Source organism: Chrysochloris asiatica, unplaced genomic scaffold, assembly GCF_000296735.1.
Source record: "Chrysochloris asiatica unplaced genomic scaffold, ChrAsi1.0 scaffold00003, whole genome shotgun sequence".
Lineage (NCBI taxonomy): Eukaryota > Metazoa > Chordata > Mammalia > Afrosoricida > Chrysochloridae > Chrysochloris > Chrysochloris asiatica.
This window is the reverse complement of record NW_006408521.1, coordinates 6,588,316-6,613,113: the sequence shown is the minus strand read 5'-3', so window position 1 is coordinate 6,613,113 and position 24,798 is coordinate 6,588,316. Positions and strand designations below refer to the sequence as shown.

Here is a 24,798-nt window from a genome sequence, read left to right as displayed (position 1 = left end):
ATTAAAGACGATTCATTTACTGGCTTATTTTAAATGAAAATCTTTTAAATTCCTAAAATGCATTAAATAAAAAAAATCAGTGCAAACATGAGATGTTAACCTTTCCTGGGTCCTTTGTATTTAACTCTTAGAAATGAGCAAACCATGAACCCCTTTTCTTCATTCCCATTGTGACATATGCTTGTGCTCACCAAGAACACTGTTCTGTTGGGCTTTTACCCTGGTAGCAAAGAGATCTCCTGCATCGAGGGCTTTGGCCTGTAGTTTCAGAAAGAATAAAAAAAACACATGCAAATGTAAATTACACTTGCAGTTTTGTTTTGTGAAAGTTAGGAGTGAGAAGTCTCCGGTGAGCAGAAAGAAAAGGTTAGCGATTTTTAATATCCAAAATGATCAGTCATTCACTTCTCATGTCTCCTGTGAACTACATAATGTCAGTGCTGCCACAAAAGCAAGACAGAAAATAAAAGTCCTAACAGCTTTAATTCAGGAAGAAAAAAACACAAAATCCCTAGAATTTTTTTTTTTTTCTCCCTCAAGAGTACTATAGTTTTGCACAACATGCATTTTATAATTCTTAATTTATATTCAGCCTCAATGCTTTCTCTGGCTTTCAGACCTTACCCAGTTTCTCTATGTGATACTTAAAAGCACTTCATTGTTGCTATTTTCTAGTTTAAAATAGGTGGTTCTTACTTCATTCCAAAGAAACAGGATGACTTGTGAAAGATGGTGGCAACCTCATAGAGATGAAAATTATTGTTACTGAAAAATAATAACACTAATAAAAACTAAGAACTGATGAGGAAGCAGAAGCTATATGTCTTGACTCACTAACTCTGACATCTCTTAACTCACCAAATTCAGGCTTTAAAGGATTAAGAAATTGCCCAGAGTCTCACATCATTAAATTTCTGAAGTTTTGATACATGTTTTCAATCATGAAGTATGTAGAAATAAACATTATTTACTCTTATACAATTATTTAACCATTATTTCCTAACAGACTATTAAACACAAGGCATAGCGTTGCAGGTGGAAACACATAGTAGAATAAGTTTTGATCCCTTCTCCTAATGATCTTACAGTTTTGTCTGGGATGTTGTTGTTTAGTGTTGTTGGGGCCATTCCGACCCATAGTAATCCTGTATAGGGTTTCTGAGGAGCAGCTGGTGAATTTGAATGACTGACTTTGGGGTTCCATCCAGCCTTGTGGCTGGGTACTTATTCTGTAGTCTCAAAACTCTGTATATGTATGCAGTGATAAGCTAAATACTTACAGCTTCACATATGTGAAAAAGCAGCCCTGAAAAAAATAGAGTTCAAACTATTTTTATTGTAATTGATAAATATTGATAATTAACATAGTAGAAAAATAATTGAAAAAATATATTAAAATATTCATTTGTGTCTTCATGGCACTAGTATAAATGATAATAAGATTAGAAATCAATCACATAAATATTTTTTAATGTATATATTATTTATCTAGGAGCTCAAGGGCAAAGTCAATGATTCCAGCTTTCCAGCTGCTCCACAGAAACCCACTACAGTGTCCTCATGAGCTGGACTCAACTCACTTAACAACATTATTTATCTATTTAAAATTTTTATGGGAATGATTTCTTATTTTGGAATAGTTGGGGTACAGTCAAATTGTGACTTTGTTAATTTAGTAGGTCTAATTATTTTCTAAGGAGCTCTGGTAGCACAGTGGTTACGAATCAGGTGGCTAACCTCAAGGTTGGCAGTTCGAAACTACCAGCTGTTCTGTGGGAGAAAGATGAGGCTTTTTGCTCTGTAAAGATTTGCAGCCTCGGAAACTCTGTGGTTTGTAGGGTCACTATGAGTCAGAACCGACTCCACAGTACTTAACAACAACAACAATTATTTGCTGAATTATAGTGTGATAATTAAGGTTTTGTGTCAACTTGACTGTGTTATGATTCTCAGTGGTTTACCAGTTAAGAAGTAAATCCACCAAGATGCTGTTAATAATGATTTAATCCCTTCCACTGTGAGAACTGCTCTGAGCAGCTAGTTAAAAGAAAGAAAATTTCCCATTCAGTGTGACCTGTTTCCAATGTATTGGACAGTGGTTCAGAGTTCACTTACTTTTTGCTGGGCCTGGGTCCTCATCTGACCTCCAGTTCTTTGAACTTGAGACAGTAGCCCGCTCATCTTGGGAATCATTAGCAATTTGCCAATTTATCTGTGGAGCCTGGATTAATTCACCTCTGATGAGTCAGAACAACCTTCCAGCCTGAAATCTGATCTGTGGACTTGGAACTTGCCTGCCTTTACAACTGTGTGAGGCATTTCCTTTATATAAACCTCTCTGTGTATATACATAGGAGCCCTGGTGTGGGCTAATGAGTCAGACTGCAAAGTTGCTGGAACTGTAAGTTTTGTGGTTCAAGCTCACCAGCTGCTGCTTGGAAACCCTATACAGGGTCTCTATGGGTCAGAACCTACTCGACAGCACTAAACAACAACAACAACAATATATATATATATACATGCATCCTAGTGTGGCACTGTAAACTAAGCACACAAGGTTGACTGGTCACACCCATCTGCTACTCCTTAGAAACCCTATGCAGGGTTACAATGAGTCAGATTCAACTCTACCACACTTAACAACAATATTGTTTATGTTGTCGTTAACTGCTGTTAAGTGACCCACAGTGACCCTGTAGAAGGTTTCCGAGGATCAGCTGGTGAACTTGAACTGCCGACCTTGAGGTGCAAAGTGACTTTGCAGTCCAGAGCATTAATCCACAGCAGCACACCAGGATTCACTTACTTGCTACATATATATATTACTTGCTGTATATATATGTTGTTGTTGTTAAGTGCTGTCGAGTCGGTTCCGACCCATAGCGACCCTTTACAGGGTTTCCGAGGGTGTAAATCCTTAAGGGAGTAGAAAGCCTCATCTTTCTCCCGCGGAGCGGCTGGTAGTTTCAAACCGCTGACCTTAAGGTTCGCAGCCCGATTCATAACCACTATGCTACCAGAGCTCCATATATATGTATATGTATAAGTATAAGTATGTATATATATACACATATGCAGACACACTCATATATGTATGTATATTTATTAGCTTCACTGGTTTTGTTTCTCTACAGAACCCTGCCTAAGAAACATAGTTATAACAAAAGATTTTTAGTGTTTCAATGAATAAAATAGACTCCAATAAAATACACACTAAATGAAACTCTTTTAGGTGTTGTTAAATGCTGTTGAATTGATTCTGACACACAGTGACCCTAAATGGCAGCACAGAACTGCCCATAGGTTTTCTTGGCTATAATTTTTATGGAAGCAAATCATTGTCTTTCTTGCATGTACATGAAATAAACATTTTCAATATTTCAAAGTGAATGAGCGGCATCCATCTTTCATCTAATGAAAAATCAACAATCGATATTGAACATTAAAACTCCTACAGGGATCACAAAACTAGAACCTTCTTCAAAGCAAATAAGGCATTTGAGCCTGCTAAATTTCTGTAGGGGAGCTTTAGGGTATGAAAACAGGGACTTGTCTCTACTTAAATGTTCTACATACATAATCTAACTTCTTGATAGAATAGACAACTTCGCTCATATCAGTGGGTGTGATATGAATGTCAAGCAAGCCAGGAACAACTTTGTAGATATCAAATGTGAAGTAAAGATTTTCTGTCAGTACTAAGGCCTTAAGGTCTGACCTACATGGCTGTACTGCAGCGCCATTTATTGAATATTTAGTTGTAAGTGCTGTTAAACACTGTAGTGCATTACATGTTTGCTAATGGTAGTGACACAGAAAAGTGAATATGTTAAAATGCTGTGAATGTTAGTATAGCACACTATAATTTGTATATGCAGTTCTGTCTTTCCTATAAGATTGTTTCTTTCTTTCTTTTTTTTTTTTTTTTTTGAGGTTTCAAAAAATCCAGATTTTCATTTAGTGAAGTAGCGATACCAAATTTCAAAGCATTATAATGAAAATTTTAGTACATCAATGAATTTAACGTCAAACATTGTGGACCTACTGAAAGAGGTGTAGCTGTCAATAGAAAACAAAAGTTACCATGAATAGTGTGAGATTGGAGAAATAAGGTGAGGGTTCTGTGAATAAAATCTGTATCGATCAGGAGGTAAACAAACAAAGCAGCCTGTAGTTCTTCATTTAGGTTACAAGCTCCTGTTCTTCCTCATTTCACAGAATTTCTTTCAAGTGCTAACACATCAACTACTCATTCAATGAAAAATGAAAGTCAGTTTTTCATAAAAGCTAATTTTTGTAGGTTGTTCTAATAGACTAGCTTGAGATTATATTATAATCTCAAGCTAGTCTATTAGAACATTATATAATAATAGTATATAATGTTCTAATAGACTGGAACATTATAATATTATAATTGTTGTTGTTGTTATGTCCCGTGGAGTCGGTTCCGACTCATAGTGACCCTGTACAGGGTTTCCGAGGCTGTAAATCTTTATGGGAGCAGAAAGCCTTATCGTTCTCCCGCGGAACAGCTGGTAGTTTAGAACTGCTGACGTTGCGGCTCGCGGCCCGATTCGTAACCACTACTACGCTACCAGAGCTCCTTAATATTATAATAGATTATAATAATAATATTATAATAATATGCGGAAGGAAGCACCCTCTGAGTGACAGATTGATAAATTTGAGACTCTAAAATGATGGTATTACTGACACTGTTTGTAGAAAATCAGAGATTTAAGCCAATGACAGGATGCTGCGAACCTTCCTTTATAAACTCTGTCAGAGGGGCAGATTCTGTTCTCAGCTTCTGTTTCTTGAGAGAAAGACTTGTTAGTGCAATAGCTACCATGGAGTTTGTACTCAGATCCACAGGGGCTGAGTAGAAATGTATGCATATTCCTGATTGCAAAGTATCTTGTACCTGTGATAGTTTACTTAACAGACAAATCATCAATTTCACATTCTGCACCTCTATTAGTGTGTTCAAGGCAATGAAATTTTACCTATCATATTTCCTAAGAGCAGTAAGTCCGTTTTAAAGACATTTTAACGGGCTCACAGAAAGGAGCTTCTGAGTTAAAGGTCATCACTTTCATGTTAACATTATTATTTTTTAAAGACCTTACAACATAGTAGGCTTTGCACAGCTTGTCACAATTGAAGCTGAAGAATGTCATTATTGCCACTCACCTTTTATTACATAAATAGCATTACAGAAATACTTTTTAGAAAACAGAACTTCTAAGTCACTTACAAAATTCAGAATTTTTTCTGTTTTCTCATTTTCTAAAATGTTCCATTTCCTTTCTTTTACTTATACATCCCTACACTCTATCAGCCACTGGTGTATATTGTGAACTCACTCAATATTTAAATCTCTACTAGCTAGCTCTTATGAAAGTAAATAATTAGTATTTATAAAGCACTCAAAGTATTTATAGAAAGCAATTTCTAATTACTATTACTTCTAGATACTATGATTAAAACATTAAGAAAACATCATCAAGTAAAAATCACATCACTTCTGTTTCAGCAGTTTTTTTTTTATTAAGCTGTCTGTCTTGGAAGACAATTTGGAATTTATCAAAAGATACACAATTCTGTATAATAAAAAGTCTATTAGATAAATTAGAAGCAACATTAAGATTTTAGTTTACCAAGATAAGGAAATTTAGTGTATTATGTCATAACATTTAGTTAGCAAATAAAATATCCACATACTAATAAAATAGAACATATGTAAGTATAACTTATCCAGGCAAAACTAATCTTGTACTGTTCTAAATAAGGAGTCTAAATGATATTGTTTGCAGTAGATAGATCTCTCCACATATACTTATCATGTGTTATTATTAATTGCAGTCAAATTGATTCCAATTCAAGTTGAACATTAGTTCAACTTTATCTGCTTGCAGATAAAGTAACAAGCAGAAGATTCTGAATTCTAGTAATATAAAAGCATGCCCTTCATTGTCTGTGTTCAATAATAATCATTTGATATGTGTACCATACCTGTGGATGAAACAGGTGATAATGCATGAAACCTATGAGAGTGAGTAGAGTGAAAGTACTTGACCCAATGCTGCCTTAGAAATTGGGTCACTTATGAATGCTAACATTTTCCTCACTGCAGTTCACGGTATAAATCAATGTCTTCTACTTACCTGAGGGTCTGCATCTTCAGCATAAACCGTTGTGATAGGTGTACCCTTGACTGCATCTGGAGCCACCATCCCTTTGTAGATTCGTTTACTAAACACTGGAGGATAATCATTCATATCCTGTAAGATATAATGATGAGTTTCATTTTTTAGTTGAAACCAGGTAAGAGACAGTTGTTAGACCCACTCCTTCTCTTCATATCATACTATTCATTTGCCACTGTCAGACTTCTATCCTCTCAATTCCATTACTCTCACTTCAGAATGGCACCCCAAAGGAAATTATAAGAGAACCTATACAATATTAACCTGTGTGGTATCAACCGAAGGCCATTCATTCTAGTAAGCAGTCTGTCATCCATAAAAATACACCTTCTAGAAACTGGAGTAATGTTTATGCCAGACACTCTCTCTAAAATACTTTTAAGAGAAGATTAAAAGTTTTAAACCTTGAAATGAAGTCAGAACAAATTTCTGAAAAAAAAAAAAAAGTATCATTCTATGAAACTGGTATTGAAAACGATATTTGTTTATTAGTTTGTTTCTTGTGTCTTTTTTAAAGTTCCTGTTTGATTCTGCTGAAAACAGAAAATTATTTATGTACTTAGCAAAATGCTATCATTGGAACATTTCAAATGCAAACTGAAATCTACTCTAATGCCTTTTTAGAAACATAAATGATAAAAGGATGCAGTACACTCTAACGATGACACATAGAATTAAATATACACACAGACAGGAAACAAGAGCACTGGTGGAGCAGTGGTCAAGTGCTTGGCTGCTAACCAAAATAAATCAATGGTTCAAACTCATCAGCTACTCCACAGGAGAAAAATGTGAGAGTCTGCTGTTGTCAAGATTACAGCTTAGAACCCTATGGGGCAATTCGACTCTGTCCTGTTAATAGTTATTAAGTGCTGTCAAGTCATTTCAAACTCACAGTGACCCTATGTAGATTTTCTGAGGAGTGGCTGGTGGATCTGAACCCCCAACCTTGACATTCAAACCAACCTTCCAGCCCAATGCTGATTCTACTGCACCATACCAGGACTCTATGCTATTAGGGTCAATATTAGTTGGAATTGACTCAACAGCAGTGTTTTGTTTTTAATAGACACAAAACAATGTTAATTACTTAAAGCATTTCAGAGAAATTTATATGCATTATTATGTTTTATTTTCACAATTTGATGGTCTAAGTGCATTGCTACCCATGCATGTCATTTGTTAAACAAATGCTTTTCACCTGTCAATATTTTTTTACTCAGTGCTAGGGATTGGAATAATGTGGTGAATCCAGAAGATTTTATTCCCTTCACAACACTGTCATTTAATAACTAAAGATATTAATCCACAAATAGGTTAGTGATTTTACCTAAATTAATCTTCTTATATGACAAAGCCAAAGTGATAAACGAAGTTCCCTAAAAGCAATATCATTTTTCCCCCTGAACCATTTTATCTTTTACGAAGAATTACAAATCACATTTCCCCCCTCAATAAATAATTCTAATTAATATGGCTGGGTTATTTTATAACAGTATATTGTTTTCCGTTCATTGCAGGCTGCATTGTTTTGGATACTTAAGGTTAAACATATTTGTTCCCTAAGTAAATTTCTTAATTATCTATTCCTCCTCTCAGGTCACCTTTTTCTCACTTGCTATTAAAAACAGAACAAAAAGTTCTACAAAGTCTTTGTTATTTGCTCTAATACAACAATTTTCTTTTACGTTGTAAATTGGAAATACTCTAATTAACTGATTGCAAATGCATTTTCACAGAGGTCAGGGTAATTATCTATTACACTCAAATGAGCTTGCTTTTATGTTCACAATAGAGTTGGCTTCTGAGTTGTGAATATGGATAAAACCGTAGACTCTAATAAGAAATAGGAGGTCTTGAACTCTAAGCAAAATTGAAAAATAAAAGAAGCTATTTCCTCTCTTTTGAAATATAGTTTGCAATCTATTTTCTGAAAAATAAGACATTCTTCATAAATTATAAACTTTAGAATCTGGGTAAGTAAATGAACAATGCTAGGAAGCACAGCTTCTCTCTAATGAGGGTAGCATAGGGTATTGATTTTAATGTTCCAGGCAGAGTGTAAATATATAAAACAAAGCTCCTGCTTTATCAAGAGTTCCAATTAATTTAAGGAGTGAAACTCGTAACTAAAGTGGTATAAAAATAGAAAATGAACCTGGCACTGCAAATTTCTTTTCCATACACATATTTCCACAGTCTCTTGCATGAACTTCTGTTCTTCTTTTTGTTTTGTTTTCATGGAAAAACTTAAAACTTTATGTCGCAAGTCGCTTTTTGGAAAAAAAAATGAATCTTTAGTAAAAAAGACATAAGCTTTTCTAATTATAGTAATACATCCTGAATAAGCTAAATTGACCTCTTCTGCTGAGAAAATATTCAGTAGGTCCACCTGTCAACTGAAAACACAATGAGGGATTTTATAATTGTTGTTGTTAAATACCATAGAGTTGTTCCAACTCCAATAATCTTGCAAGTTTCATTCCAGCCACACCAGGACTCTGATTTTATAATTGTTGTTGTCAAGTGTTGTGGAGTCCCTTTTGACTCATGGTGACCCAGTATAAATTTCCGAGGCTGTAATCTTTACAGGAACAGAAAGCCTCTTCTTTCTTCCATAGAGCGACAGGCAGATTTGAACTGCTGACCTTGTGGTTAGCAGCCCACTCATGCTCATAATGCACTGTTACTAGGATTCCTTTACAAATGCTCTATATATAGTGTAGCAAATTAAGGATGAGCTCCACGTTCCTAAAGCGTATAATTTCTATTGCCCATTTTTCCACTAGGGGGCAACATTGACAAAAAGAAACATTTCCTCTTCAGTCTTCAAATATTGTATTAAAGTACATTAATAGTTTGCTTACTGTGGTTATAATTTTTGTCAGAGTTAATATAAATTAGTATTCATATTTAAAAAGACTATTCTGAGTATACCATGGTGATCAATTAGGTAACTGCCAAGTTCTTCTTATTAGTACATCATTGTCCTAATAAAGTTGATATGTAATATATTTCATATATCACACAAATAAAATGGCATATAAAGGCGCAGTTAGTTACTAGCAAGAAAATGAGTTTCATTCATTTTCTGCATTAGTAAAACCATTTCTATTTTGTAAGACCACAGAGCAGATGCTTGTGGTCAAGTGCGTATCCTACAGTACCACACTAGGACTTGGAGTTCACAAAGTAACAAGTTGAAGTTCCACAAACAGCATAGAGAAATCTATGATAACATTTTTGAGTTTGTGGCATGACAGGTAAAAAGGAAATAAAAACCAAACTGGCCTTGAAGGGAACTAATAAGCTATATTCAGATTATCTTTTTTTAAATGATGAAATTATGTTAAATATGCATAATACATGCTCTGTGAGGCACTGTGGGTTAATGCCCTGAACTACAAGATTGCTTGGAACTGCAAGGTAGGTGATTCAAGCTCACCAGCTGCTCCTCTTACTGAGTCCACAGTACTTAACAACAAAAATGAGGAGACACAAATGGTATGCATCAGTGGCTGCAATGGCTTCTGCAATTCTGTAGTATTTTTTAGTATAAGCACTCCCTAGGAAGTTGAAAGTTTGGCTGTCCTGCCCTCTGAAATCCTTTACAACTCTTTGAGTGTAATCTTCCTTGGCAGATTACACATTATTTTTACTTTGCCTGTTACAAGCTCTTTCCCACTACCAAACACCCTCTACTTGCTATCCTAATTGCTGTTTCTTCAAATTCTGGCTTTCTTCCTAATGGTTTCCCCATTTGTCTTCTATTTTTTCTTTCTTTCCCTTCTGTGACACTTTTGGAACTAGAGTCAAAGAAGGCCACATCTCTATCTAAAGAAATATGAGGGTTAATAATGTACAGCAATACGTTTAATTCAGTTGCCTGTGTCCTATTTATTTGTATTCTCTGGCAAACAAGATTGTTCAAGATGGATGGTTATTTTATCACAGATTCTATAGAAGAACTCTTTTCTACGGGATTAAATAGTGAAAAGAATTTCAAACTCTTAAGGAGTCCAGATATTCTGGAACCATGGAATTGGATGAACACAGAAACTAATGCTCTGAGGTAATCTTTAAACAATAAACTACATAAACAACAAAGAATATCCCCTGAAGTCTTCTTAAAACCAAGTGATTTAGCTTAACTAGTAAAGAATGTTTGCCTTGAGAATTCTGCTCTTTCAAGATCTATTTCAATGAGATTACAATGACAACAGGGACTCAAAAGATTAAATGGGGAACTAGGGCAGTGTGTTTATCTTAATGGGGGAACAATTAAGCAAAGAAGAGTGAGAATTGTTATACAACTCAAAAAAATATGATCACTGTCACTGAATTGTTCATGCTGTTGGTTTTAAGTGCCTTCTGCTTGGTTCTGACCAAGTGACCATGTACCTGGTTTCTGAGGCTATAAATCTTTGAGGGAGCAGAAACTTTCATCTTTCTCCCTTTGTGCAGCTGGTGGACTCAAATTGCCAATATTATGCTTAACAGTCCAGTACTTATTCTACAGAGCCACTATACTCTTCAACTGTATATATAGAAACTATTAAATTGGTTTAGACAAAGCACTGGACCACAAGGTAGTTGGTTCAAACCCACCAACTGCTCCTTGGAAACTTTATACAAAGAAGCTATGAGTCAGATCTGACAAGACAGCACCTAACAACAACAAAAGCTATAAATAATAACAAAATACATAAAATTTTCAAAAAAAATAAATGACTAAATTAGAGTTGAACAATACTATGAAAGTTGACAATCCCACTAACAAAATGTCAAACTCCATTCCTCACATAGTTTCTCTGTGTTGAAATGGTCATGTGGAAAAAGATAATTAATACATTTTAAATTAACTACCCAAGATATTATTCTATGGTCTTTTGGGAGAATAAGTGCTTAATCTGAGCCAGAAATCTTTCATCGATTTCTATTCAAGATTATTACTGTATTTCAGACTTTCTTAAATGGGTAAAATTATCTATCACTATGTATCTATCTTGGCAGTTCTGGTGTGGCACTGTGGATTATTGCACCAGAATGCAAAGCCTTTTGAACTGCAAGGTCAGTGGTTCAAGATCACCAGCTGCTCCCTGGAAACCCTATACGAGTTACTATGGGTCAGAACTGACTTGATGGCACTTCACAATAACAACAACAACAATCAATCTATCTATCTTGGCAACCTAGTTAGAACAAATTTTTCAATAATGCTATTTTTTCCCCTAAAGATAGCTTTATAATTATTGATAAATATAAAATATTTTTAAAATATGGAGTTGTAGCAGTTGTATTTGTATATGTGAAACAAAACAAACAAATCAATATTTGACCCTAGAAATAGTTATTTTCTCTAGAGATATTTTTCCCAAATTATATTCTGTGGACATTTAGAAGCAGTTCTAAGAGAGGCTTCAGAAATAAAAACAGCCCAATGATCAAATGCTTTTGGAAAATGTGGAAAATTACATGGTTTCTTTTTGAGATTCATAGCACACACTAGCATATTAAACTCTGATATGAGACTTGCAGTGAACACATCTATTTAGAGCATAGCTAAGGATTTCCCAAATATATTAAGTTCTTTATATGTAAGACACTGGTGTAGCATAGTAGGATCAGTCCTGGACTGCAAACCACAAATTCAGCCTGCTAACCACTCCTTGAAAACTCTATATAGGGTTGCTATGAGTTGGAATTGACTCAACATCACTTAACAGCAATTACCATACTTGGAGTCTTGGTGTGGTGCTGTAGATAGGCAATGGACTGCTAACCTCAAGGTCAGGTGATCAAACCTACCAGCTATTCCTTAAAAACTGTCTACAGGGTTGCTATTAGTTGAAACCAACTGGATGACACTAACAACAACAACAACAACATTACCACACTGAGTAATTCGTTATCTATGAAACTACTGTGAAATACTGACAAGCGATTGGAAGCAAATATTGCTGATTGGAATGCTGTATGATTAAACCCTTGGCTGCTAACCAAAAGATTGGGGATTGAGCTCCCCAGAAGCTTCACGGAAAAAAAGATGTGGTTGTCTGCTTCTGCACAGATTGGCAGCCTTGGAAATCATATGGGGCAGTTCTACATCAAACCTAGAGCTCCAAAGTACTTCTGCATTATTGTCACAAAAGAGTATTAGGGGCACACCAGTGACTCCCAGGAAACCAGGGTTTGGTGGTTTGATTAAAAAGCAATCCTCTTTCCTACATTTTATGTAATAGGGATATACACACACACACATATTTATACCTATTTGTTGATGTGGTTGTTATTTGCTGTTGAGTCGATTCTGACCCATAGCGATCCTGTATAGGGTTTCCGAGATCAGCTGGTGAGCTTGAACCACCAACCTTGAAGTTCAAATGGCTTTGCAGTCTGGAGCATTAACCCACAGCCCCACATCAGGACTCCAATATATATATATATATATATATATTTTTTTTAATTTAATTCTTCAAAGAGAAATCTATCTGAAATATGAACATGCTAACTCCATCATCCAGGATTCATTTCACAACAGCCTCAGGCCATGTGGGTGGTCTTTCATTTCTGATCCTGCCCCCTATAAAAGCCTACAGCCATACCTATAACCTCTAAGACAGGCAAGCAAAAACAAAGATGACTCCAGTATCCTTTATTCTATCTCTTCTACTATTCTTCTACAGCTGTTCTCTTTAAAATCGGAACCAGCAGAATGACTTGTCATCTATTTCTTTGGAAGCATGCCTTTACATCCATCTGACTATAGATAGCCTTTTACGTAATCCAGGTTTCAAATTTATACTCAACTTTGAGCTTATTCTAGTAACCACTTCTTTTCTGACTGTTCACTTTACAAACTAAACTTTGTAATAGGGTCAGCTTTCATTCTGGATTTCACTTATGAAATTGTTTAGAATTTTATTTTTATTTTCCAAAGATTTATCCATCTTGTTTAATTTACTATCACCATAGATTCAATTATTTTAGATATTTGATAAAGATATACAGTAAACAAAGCTTTATTTTATCAATGTTCTATAAAACCTTTGCAACAACATGTATGTCCTTTGTATGATCAACCTTGTTTTTGTTTTTTTGTTTTATCTTTGAAACTTGACATTAGGAAAGGTCTTTGTAAATGTTGGTGTTAAACTATTTCTTTTCACTGTGAGAATATTTTTTATTTTGTATATTATTTCCTCTTTTCCATTCTCATTTCAATTTTAAATGAATTTGATGGGACAGATATTAAGCACTTTATCTTTTTTTTTTTTTTTTTTGGTTTTATTTTTTTCCTTATTTTTTGTAGAAAAGGGTTTCTGCAGATTTTTAGAGATATTTAAGATGCTTTGCATGTGGTGACTGTTTTGGGTACAAATATCTCTTAGCAAATACCATACAATTATGCTATCAGCAAAACAGCTTTTGAGGACTGCAAATAAATAGACAAATTGCAGAAAATTAGCAAACTTGGCAAAGATCTACCTTTGTGGAGACATGAGAATAATCTGTTCTCTCCTTCAAAACAGACCAGTATAATATTCTTACAAGCGCTAGTGAAATAGAATACAGTTTTTAAGTTCTCTTTGTGATAATCATAGACAAAGATATATGTGCTTGAGGAAACTTCCTGCAAAATTTAATATGCTCATATAACCTTAGAAAAGAAGTAAAGATTTTTTAAGATGTGTCTTAGGATACATCAACTTAGGCAACATGGAAAGTTCATTTTAACAGCATCAAGACTCAGATGGCAACTGTCGCCTCTGTTTACACATCTTTTTAATTTAGATGGTCCCTGTAGTGGTTACGGTTCTGTGTAAACTTTACTAGGTCAGGATTTCCAGAGGTTTAGCAGCTTGGATGTACTTATTTCCCTGATAATGAAGCTTAGTACAGCCATAGGTAACTCATTGATGACTGCCTATGAGCAGCCATTTAATTGAAGGGGTGCTTCATTGGCTATGTGGTCTGCTCCCAATATAGTGGACATGAGGAAGTGACTCTCTCTCTCTTCTGGATACCTGTTGTTGTTTTGAGGTGTCATCAAGATGGTACCAGCTCACAGTAATCCTATACACAATAGAACAAAACAATGTCCAATCCTGCACCAACCTCACAATCATTGTTGCACTTGAGTCCACTACCGCTGACACTGTGCCAATCCATCTGATTGGAGGTCTCCCATCTTCTTCGGTGAACCTCCGCTTAACCAAGCATGATGTCATTCTCCAGGGACTGTTCCCTACTGGTAATATGTCTGAAGTATGAGAGACGAAATTTGGCCATCCTAGTTTCAAAGGAACATTCTGGCTATACTATTTCCAACACAGATCTGTTAATTATTTTAGCAGTCCATGGTACTTTTCATATTCTCCTTCGATACCATAACTCAAATACATCAATTTTTATATGACCTTCTTTATTCATTGTCCAACTTTCACATTCATATGAAGTTACTGAAAATACCATGACTTGAGTCAGGTGCACCTTAGTCCTCAAAATGACATTTATGCTTTTGAACACTTTAAAGAGTTCTTTTGTAAATGATTTGCCTAATGCCATACATCATTTGATTTCTTGATGGCTGCTTCCATGAGTGATGATAGTAAATCCGAGCAAAATGAAATCTTTGACAACTTCAATCTTTTCTCCATTTATATAGATATTATTTATTGGTTCCGTGGTATGGATTTTTGTTTTGCATACATTGAGGTGCAGCCCATACCTAAGGCTGTGGTCTTTAATATTTATCAGTAAGTATTTTAAGTCCTCTTCACTTTCAGCAAGCAAGATTATCATCTGCATATCAAAGGTTGTTAATGAGTCTTCCTCGAATCCTGATTCCATGCTTTTCTTTATATAATCTGGCTTCTCAGATTATTTGACAGGCATACAGACTGAGTAAGAATGGTGGAAGAATACAATCCTGGAACACAGCTCTCCTAATTTTAAACCATTTGATGTTTCCTTGTTCTACTTGAAAAAAAAATTCATTTTTGTCTATGTACAGGTTCCTCATTAGCACAGTTAAGTATTCTGGAATACTCATTCTCTGCATTGTTGACCATAACTAGTTATAATCCATTCAATCGAAAGCCTTGTGTCATCAATAAGGCACAGGTAAACATCTTTCTGATATTCTTTGCTTTCAGCCAAGATCCATCTTATATCAGTAATGGCATCCCTCATTCCACGTTCTTGTCTGAAACCAGTTTAACTTCTTGCAATTCCTTGTCAATGTACTGTTGCAGTCATTTTTAGTAAAAATTTACTTGAATATGATATTAATGCTAGGACGCTACAATTTTAAATTATTTCCATAATGATAAACTTGTCTTTATATGGAGACAAGTTGAGTGTATAAACACTCAACATCAAGATCAGTTTGACCTGAGACACTGGCATTTCAAACTCACCAGCATTTCCTCAAAAACCCTATAAAGGGTCACTGTGATTCAGAACCAGTCAACTGCACTTTACAACAACAACTACACACACACACACACATATATAAATATTTAACTGATCTTGCTTCTGTAGAAAGCTCAACCTAGGGCATATGGTATGGAGAGAGTGGGGTTCTAGAGAAATACAATTATAAGGATGAATTTTCTAAATTGGTTCTCATGTTTGACTAATTTTAGAGGCAATGATATAGAGTGAAGGCATGTGCACTCTATACTTGGGCTGATTTTGAGTTTTGTCCTCTTTCTCTCCTTGAAGTCAATGGAAATCAGAAATGGTCCTCACTTGCTTTAAGCAGTTGGCGCTATAAGCAGGATTCATTGCAATGGCTCCAAACCTATGAGATTTTGAGGTTTTATAATGGAAAGACTGAAGGGGAATGGGATAAAATGTTTCAGCTTAGTGGAGAATAGCTTCTGGAATTGTCTGGAGCTGATATCATGCTGAAGAGAAAAGATAGCTGATCTGTGTACACAGCCTACTGTATTCCATCTTGCCAGAGGCCCAAGGCCATATGCATTTACAAGGAGTTAGTCAAAGAGAGAAGACAAGACTGGACTTGAAAGTTTTAAAATGTTCATATGTTTGAATGCCTTATGGATACTGGTTTCTCTTGCTTATTATTTTTAAACAGACATATATGTATTATGACAATGAATATTGAAAATTATGTTAAAACAGAGCTTATAAGCCCACCATTGGCCTATATTTGCTAAGACAGAAGTTATAATTTCTCCAGAAAAATTAGGCTTCTAGGTTTAAGCTCTTTTAGAGTATGGGGCCTTAGGTGGAATCCTGAGTTCAACCAAGAAACTTCTGAGTTGGGATATTTGAAATAGGAAAAGGCATGCAGACCAACCTAGAAATTCTGGAAGAACATGAGATTCATGATTGAAAGAAAGTAGAGAACAAATCAGATGGATTGGCATTTTGAGTTTTGGAGACATCAAAACAAGGAAAGTCAAGTCACCAGAGAAAACACCTACTAGGGCTGAAAGTTAAAGGAAACTGGCAAGCTGTAGGTTTGCTGGTGACCACCTGGGTTTATATATGAGTACAGTTGGAGGAAATGCAGCATTGAAGACACAGGCTGAGTTTGCACATGTTCTATTGGTACCTGTTGACTTTGGGATAAGAGGAGAGGGAAGGCTGGTTGGTCTGGAATTTAGGGAGATGTATGAACTTCTGAGTTCACAGACACTGACCCAGTCCATGGGTAGGGCTGGAAGTAAAAGGACTAGCTGGTGTGACATTCAGGGAAGTGTGTGTGAACTCCCAAGTTGCAGCTGCTACCCATTTGACCTCGTTTGGATGGCTAAGGCTGAACTGTCCAATATAGTAGACATGTGGAAGGGACTCTCTCTTTTCTGCTCTAGACCTGGGACTCTACAATTGTAATCCATCTTTTTGATAATAAATGTCACTCTTTCTCTCCATCTACATATATAAGCATATATGTATGTGTGTGTGTGTGTGTATGCTACACTGATTTTGCTTCTCTAGAAAACCTGGCCTAAGACAGTACCTTTTGATCCAACTTAAACTCTAATGACTTCTTACTTGCGAACAAACCAATCCCCTCAAAAACAAACAAATAAACAAAAAACCCAGCAGCAACAACTAGCCCACTGCCTTTGAGCCAATTCTGACTGATAGAAACCCTATAGATAATCTGAGATTGTAAATTTTTACAACGAGAGGGCAGTTGGAAGAGGAAAGTCGGGGGTGTTGGGAGACACAGAGAAGAATGCAGTGGTTGGAGTGAATAGAGGTAAATGTTCTTAACTGTTGGTGCATGGATGGGTTGCAACCATATAATGAAGCAAAGTATATGATTTATTGAATATAAAACTTATGATCTGCTCTGTAAACCTTCAACCAATTAACAATTAAAACTAAAAAAAAAAAAAAGAGTAAACGTGCTAAGTTTGAGGGATAGACATGCTTTAACTTGGCAGGAGGGGTAGACACATCTTAACTTGGTTGAAGGGGAGGTGACAAACATGATGAAGGCAGGAAAAGCCATGGGGAGAAATGCAAAAGTTATAAGCAGCAGAGAGAAATATTGATGCATACACAATCCTGAAACAATAGTGCTCAGTGGGTAGGGGCATAGACGGACATGCAGATTTCCCGGGTATGAGGGGGAGAATGTAAGCATACCCACAAATATAAGTCTGACAGAGAATATCTGTATAGGGGTATTTTCCCTTGCTGCAAATGTATCCATGAATGTAGTAGAGCATGTTGTTGTTGTAAGTGAGTGGTTTCTGACTCATAGCAACTCTGTATAGAGTTTCCTAGGCTGTAAATCCTTACAGGAACAAAAAGTCTCATATTTCTGCAACACAGTGGCTGGTAGTTTATAACAGCTGATATTGTGAGTAAATTCAGTGCTTATCCTACAGAGTACAGGGGGCAAAGTTATAAAAAGTAAAATATCACAAACACACCTTGAGAGAATGAGTCACTGGGTGTGGGGGCTCAGGACCTAGACTTGGGAGAAACCAAGGTCCCTTTGTATATCATAGTCCATAAACACATTGTTCTGCATTATACATTAGTGAATAGCAATGGAGTCTTAAAAGTTCATGAGAAGCTAGCTAAGGCGCAACTATTGGTCTCTCCCTGCTTGGCGGAAAGAAGAGAAAACAAAATCAAAGATGGATACAAGCAATTAATCCAATGGCTTAATAAACCACATGAAAATTCATTTTCAAGACCCTGAGATCAAAATAGCTAGATTGTTTCATATTACTATAAATGTATAATAGATTAATGGGATTATGGTTACTTGGATCACAGACTTTATTAAGTTATTTGTGTAGGGTTTCTAAAGAGCAGCTGGTGGGTTTGAAGCACTGACTTTATGGTTCAAACCATCTTTGAGGTACCATGCTTATTCTAGGGCATCACACCAGGAAACTCTATACAAGGTGACTAGTTCTCTAGGGTGTATACCAAGTAGAGGGTTTGCTGTGTCATAAGGCATTTCTATTTCCTGGATATTATGTAAACAGGATATTATGTATTGTGGTGTTGGAGGAGAATACTGAACATGCCACGGAATGCCAAAAGAACCAATAGATCTGTTTTGGAAGAAGTGCAGCCAGAGTGCTCCTTGGAGGCCAGGATGGCTAAGCTTTGTCTCTCATACTTTGGACATATTGTCCAGAGGAAACAGTCACTGGAGAAGAATGTCATGCTGGATAAGGTGGAGGGTCAGAGAAAAAGAGGAAGACCCCTAACGAGATGGATCGGCCAGGTGACATCATTGATGGACTCAAGTGTGGCAGCGGTAGTAAGGTTGGCCCAGGATCGGACATTGTTTCGTTCTGCTGTGCATGGGGTCGCTATGAGTCGTTTCTGACTCAATGGCACCTGACAACAACAACATGTAAACAACTGTAGGATCAGCACTGGACCCCAAACCATAAGGTCAGCAGTTCAAACCCACCAACTGTTCTTCTGAAACCCTATACAGGGTCATTAGGTGTTGGAACTGACTTGATGGCACTCAACAACAATAATATGCAGAAAACTGTAGGCACCTGAGCTTATTTAAACTTTGCTACTATTATATATTATAAGGAGCTCTGGTAGTGTAGTGGTTACGAATCAGACTGTGAACCTCAAGGTCAGCAGTTTGAAACTACCAGCTGTTCCGCGGGAGAAAGATGAGGCTTTCTGCTCCTGTAAAGATCTGCAGCCTTGGAAACCCTGTGCAGGGTCACTATGAGTCGGAACCAACTCCACGGTACTTAACAACAACAACTATTATATTTTCACATTTTTCAGGATGTTCCATACCATTTTCTACAGTGATTACACATTTTATAGTTCCACCAGCAGCAGCATATGAGGATTATAATCGCTCCATATCCTTGTCAGCTTCTGTTGTTTTCTTTTCTACTTTGTTATTAATATGGGATATAGTTCTGCTTCTTTTTAACCACTCAAAATGCTTTTGTTAAGTGCTACCGAGTCAATTATAACTCATAGAAACACTGTATAGTGTTTCTAAGGATGTAAATCTTCACAAGAACAGAAAACATCATCTCCCATGGACTGGCCAGTGGGTTCAAACGGTCCATCTATGGTTTGCAGTTCAGTGCTTATTGAATAGAGTCAACACACCCTGCTAATGCCATATAAAGCATTCTAGTTCAATGGGCCATGATTATAAAAACATTTTTACTTTATATCACTGAAAATAGTGGTAATTTAAAGTAATTTTGTTGAATCATATCCAATTAGTAAAATAACTCAAGGAATGTTTATATGAATCTGAAGCATGCTTCTTAGCTCATCTATGTGTTTTCTAAAATGTTGCTAAGCTACTATGCATTGGGAAGGCACTCCATTGAGAAAGGAGCATAGGTATCCGTACCAATTACAGTTATATATCAGCTTGGCTAGATCATGATTCTCAGTGGTTTGGGAAACAATATGTAAGTATCTTCCATTTCCTGATCTGATGTAAGCTGCTAACCAATTGCAAGAATTTCATTGAGGGTATGGTCGACATCTAATATATAAGGATGTTCTATCAAATCTCGCTGTCTCTTTATTCTACATTTGAATTCTACATTCTCCTCATCTTTCCCTGAACTTGGCATGTGACCTACAAACCTTCTGCCTGGCCTACAGAGTTTGGTTTTGTCATTTCCTGCTACCACATGAGTCAGAAGCAGTCTCCAGTCTGCTGCCTGACCCAAGGATTTGAGACTTGCCAGCCCAGACAAGTGTATGAGCCATTTCTTTGGAAAAAAAATCTTCCTATTATATATACACACTTCTCTGAGTTTGCTCCTTTAGACATACCAGCCCAAGACAGCATCTGAAGACTTATCATTCAGCCCAGGTATTCCTTTGTACACTAATATTGAGATGTGATGAATGTATAGTCTTTCCTCAGGTGTTCTTTTATTCATGGCCAAAGGCTGAGCTCTCGAGAGAAGCAAAACTAGTGAAGTGTGTGTGTATATATATATGTAATACAAAGATTTATTCCAAATAAATGGCTCTCAGAGTTGTAGAGGTACAGAAGTCTCAAATTTGAAGGTCACATAAACAAAGATCTGCAAGTCAGACACCAACCAGGAAGGTAGGTAAAATGGAAGACTGCTGACAAGTAACAGGATTGGCAGGCAATAGAGCAGGCCACTGGTTCAAGTATGGATAATGAACCAAACACTGGATCCAGACCCAGCAGAAAACAAGGAAGATTTGCCTAAGTGTCCAGTATATTGAAAGAAGGCCACATCCCTGAGATCAAAGCAGATCTGATCATGGAGCTATTTACTTTATATTAGATCTCATCACAGGGGATTGTTTTTGTTGCCAAATGGCCTTGAGTCAGTTTCAACTCACAGTGACCCTATATAGAGTGTCCAAGGCTGTAAATATTTGTTGAAGCAAAAAGACTCCGCTAGCTGCCATGGAGTGGCTGGTGAGCTCGAACCACTGATCTAGTGATTCTCAGTTCAGTGCTTACCCTACAGAGTCATCTTGCTCTCATGGGAGATCGCTACGTCTTATCAAATCGCTGAAAATTCTAACCCAGTCAAGTTGACACAAAATGTTAACTCTCACAATATGCTTTAAAAATCACTAGAAATATAAGAGGTTGAAGACAGCTATGTTACTTCTTGCCACAGGGTACTACAATAACGGATCTGGAGATGCTAACAAAGTTTCCAAGGATCTTCAAAAATTTTGAGCTAGAACTTAAACTCAATGTCACCTGACTCCAAAGTTAATTTTATTCCAGAAACCCTATACAGGGTTTCCAAAGAAAATTAAACTAATTTATCTTGATACCTTAGAGCTCTTGATATTTTAGAGACAATTTTATGTTACTGTTTTCTTTTTAATTTTAAAAAATGTATGGTTTGAAATAATCTATTACAATTACAGGTCAGAGAAATTATGACATGGACTCACCAAAGCTAAAGGCAGATATACATGCAAACTCTTATTTAGTGCCTCTTTCAAATTAGTCTTTCATTGTTTAATTGTTGTTGTTAAGTGCTGGTGGAGTCGGTTCTGACTCATAGCGACCCTGCACAGGGTTTCCAAGGCTGTAAATCTTTACGGGAGCAGAACGCCTCATCTTTCTCCCGCGGAACCGCTGGTAGTTTCGAACTGCTAACCTTGAGGTTCACAGCCCGATTTATAACCACTATGCTACCAGAGCTCCTTGTTTAGTAAGATAGTTATTTCTCAAGTCTTTATAAAATAGTTCACATGCAAGATCTATGTCTTAGGTCTGATGTTACTGCTGCATTATGAATTGTTCCCCAAATACTTAATAGATACAGTATCAAAAACAGAAGTTACATGGAGAAAGGACAAAAATAGTCAAGCACATAGGACAATGTGGTCCTTACCTTTACTATCACTGTGACAGTAGCAATGCCAGGTGGCATTGTTCCATAGATATCAAAGGCCTCCACCAGAAAAGTAATAGATGCTTCTTGTTCTGGAAATGCCTCATAGTCCAAACTCCTTAAAAGGGATAATTCTCCTGTAAATGGATGTAGTGCAAAAAGGTGCTTCACTTCTGGACTTCTTATCCGATAGGACACATTTGCTCCAAGGTCAACATCTTTAGCCTGTGAAAAGTTAAGCAAAGGATGGTTATATCAAAAGTGTTATATCAATAGAGTAATGCAAGGTTCATACAAGACATGTGTTTGTGCCCAAGGCAGTATGAATTTAACAGTCAGCAAAAGTCATGTTTTTAGAGTAAAACATGTTGTTTCTAAGTGCAGACTCATATACATACATGGATAGATAGAAATGGGATATTACTATACCTATTATACTGTTTTTGTTTCTACTTTTAACATTCAGCATGAAATCTTTTAGGTGTGGAATTCTCTTTTTTTGACTAGTTCTGGTGTTATGCTGTGGCATAAGCATTGGACTGCAAGGTTGGTTTGAAATGCATGGTTAGAGGTTGGAACTCTCCAGCCGCTCCTGAGAAAACCTAAACAAGGTCACTGTAAGTCGGAAGCAACTGGACAGCACTTAAGAGCAATAACATGTATAAAATGGAGTCCTGGTACGGAGCTGTAGGATAAGCACTGGGCTGCTAACTATAGGGATGGTAGTTCAAACCCAAAAGTTGTTCCCTAGAAAAGTATACAGGGTAGCTCTGAGTTGAAACTGACTTAATGGTGCAGAACAAACAGCAACACATATAATAAAGAACTCTGGTGCATAGTGGTTAAAGTGCTGAGCTGCTAGGTCAGTGGTTTGAAGTCACTATCTTCTCTGTGTAATTAAGACACAGCAGTCTGCCATGGTAAGGATTTACAGCTGTGGGAGCAGACCTACTCTATCTTTATAGGCTTGCTTTGAGTTTGAATAAACTCGGTGACAAAGGGTTACTTAAGCAATTAGAAATTTGCTGTATATTCCAGTTCATGGCAACCATGTAGACTTTAGTCTTGGTCCCCGCCTATCCACAAACACATCCTAACTAGAAATATATTGTTAAAATACCAATTTAATTTTGTCATTTTCTTACCTAAAAATTCTTTTTTTCCATTCCATTTTACATTGAGTCTGATTTCCTTAACATGAGAAGCTACGCGTACATTATCTAATCCTGTAGCACTTTCCCTGACCTTCTCCTGTCTTTTCTTGTACATGCAAACCACTATCTCTCAGGATTTTAAGTAGCTTTGTCCCTCTGTTTTCAATACTGCTTCTGCCATTGTTATTTAAATCATTCCTATTTGTCCCCAGGGTCACAATTCAGAAATTACTTTAACCAGGAAACATTCCCTTTGACTTGTTGTTAAGTTTTGTTGAGACAGTTCCGACCCACAGTGACCTTGTGTAGGGTTTCCAAGAAGCAACTGGTGAACATGAACTGCTGACCTTGCAGTTCAAACTGACTTTTCAGTCCAACACTCTAACCAGCAGTGCCACAACAGGACCCCTATATATGCATATACGTATGTATATAAGTGCTGTGGCTCTGTAGATAAGCACTGAACAGGTCAGTACTACTCCCTTGGAGAAAGATGAAGCTTTCTGCTCTTGTAAAGAGTTGCAGCCTCAGAAACCCTACACAGGGTTTCTATCAATCAGAACCAACTCAGTGGCACTTAACAACAACAATATATGTGTGTGTTTGTGTATACACTACATATATACATACAAATATACACACACGGGGGCTTCTAAAAAGTACATTGAAAAATTCCATTATTTTTTTCATTCCATTTTCCACAAACTTTTAGAATTCCCCCGCTTATATGTTATATCTACAATCACCAGAACACATATATTTGCACCTGCATAATTATGCATTTGTAAAAAATATATTTTTGTGAATACCAAGATAAATACGAAAGACTATACATAGTATTGAATGGTGAGCATTTATACGCACAAGTTGGGAGATAATTACTTTCTCTTTGTAGACTACTGTACTAGCTAAACTATTATACTAAACACACACCATTACTTTCATAAATTTAAAAATCCTATAAATAAAATATTTCATTTTATTTCCAACAAGTATACTTTTTCTCAACTTAAATTTGAGAATATCTATAAAATATTGTCAGATAAAATATAATATATACTTATATAGAAAATGTATTCATTTTGTCTGAAATTTAAATTTAAATGGGCATCTTGTATTTGTATTGCTAAATCTGAAAATCCTATGCTAATCACAAACCTTGTCATCCAAAGTTTATGAAATTAATAGTACTTCTACACACCTCTATTTTAAGGAAGATGGTCCCAGCTGGCAGATTCTCTTCAACGATGACAGTGTAAGTTGAATTGGTGAATACAGGACTATTATCATCTATGTCTAAAACCTTGATGGCCAGGGTTAGGGTTGAATGACGAGGGTGGACTGCTCCATCAGTTGCCACAACAGCAAGCTCATAATAATCTCTGACTTCTCTGTTAAGTTTCACCGCTGTGTAAATGCTCCCATTTGACGTGATGCGAAAAAGGTTATTGAAGTTACCCAAACTATAGTACACTTGGCCATTTATTCCAGCATCTGGGTCTGTTGCCTAAATGAAATTAAAAACAAAGACGTTCACATAATAAGTTTTGCTATAATGCTAAATATTAGTCA

General features: G+C 36.3%; 1 protein-coding gene across 3 annotated transcripts in view; it reads right to left on the bottom strand.

Moving 5' to 3' along the window:
* PCDH15 (protocadherin-related 15) overlaps window positions 1-24,798 on the bottom strand; it is a 1,066,306-nt gene that overhangs the window by 265,917 nt on the left and 775,591 nt on the right. For all 3 annotated transcript variants that reach the window (XM_006831105.1, XM_006831106.1, XM_006831104.1), the window contains 3 exons: window positions 24,428-24,733; window positions 22,073-22,297; window positions 6,168-6,284 (listed from right to left, as the gene is read on the bottom strand). In XM_006831105.1, coding sequence (XP_006831168.1) covers window positions 6,168-6,284; window positions 22,073-22,297; window positions 24,428-24,733 — 648 coding nt within the window. The remainder of the gene's footprint in view (window positions 1-6,167; window positions 6,285-22,072; window positions 22,298-24,427; window positions 24,734-24,798) is intronic.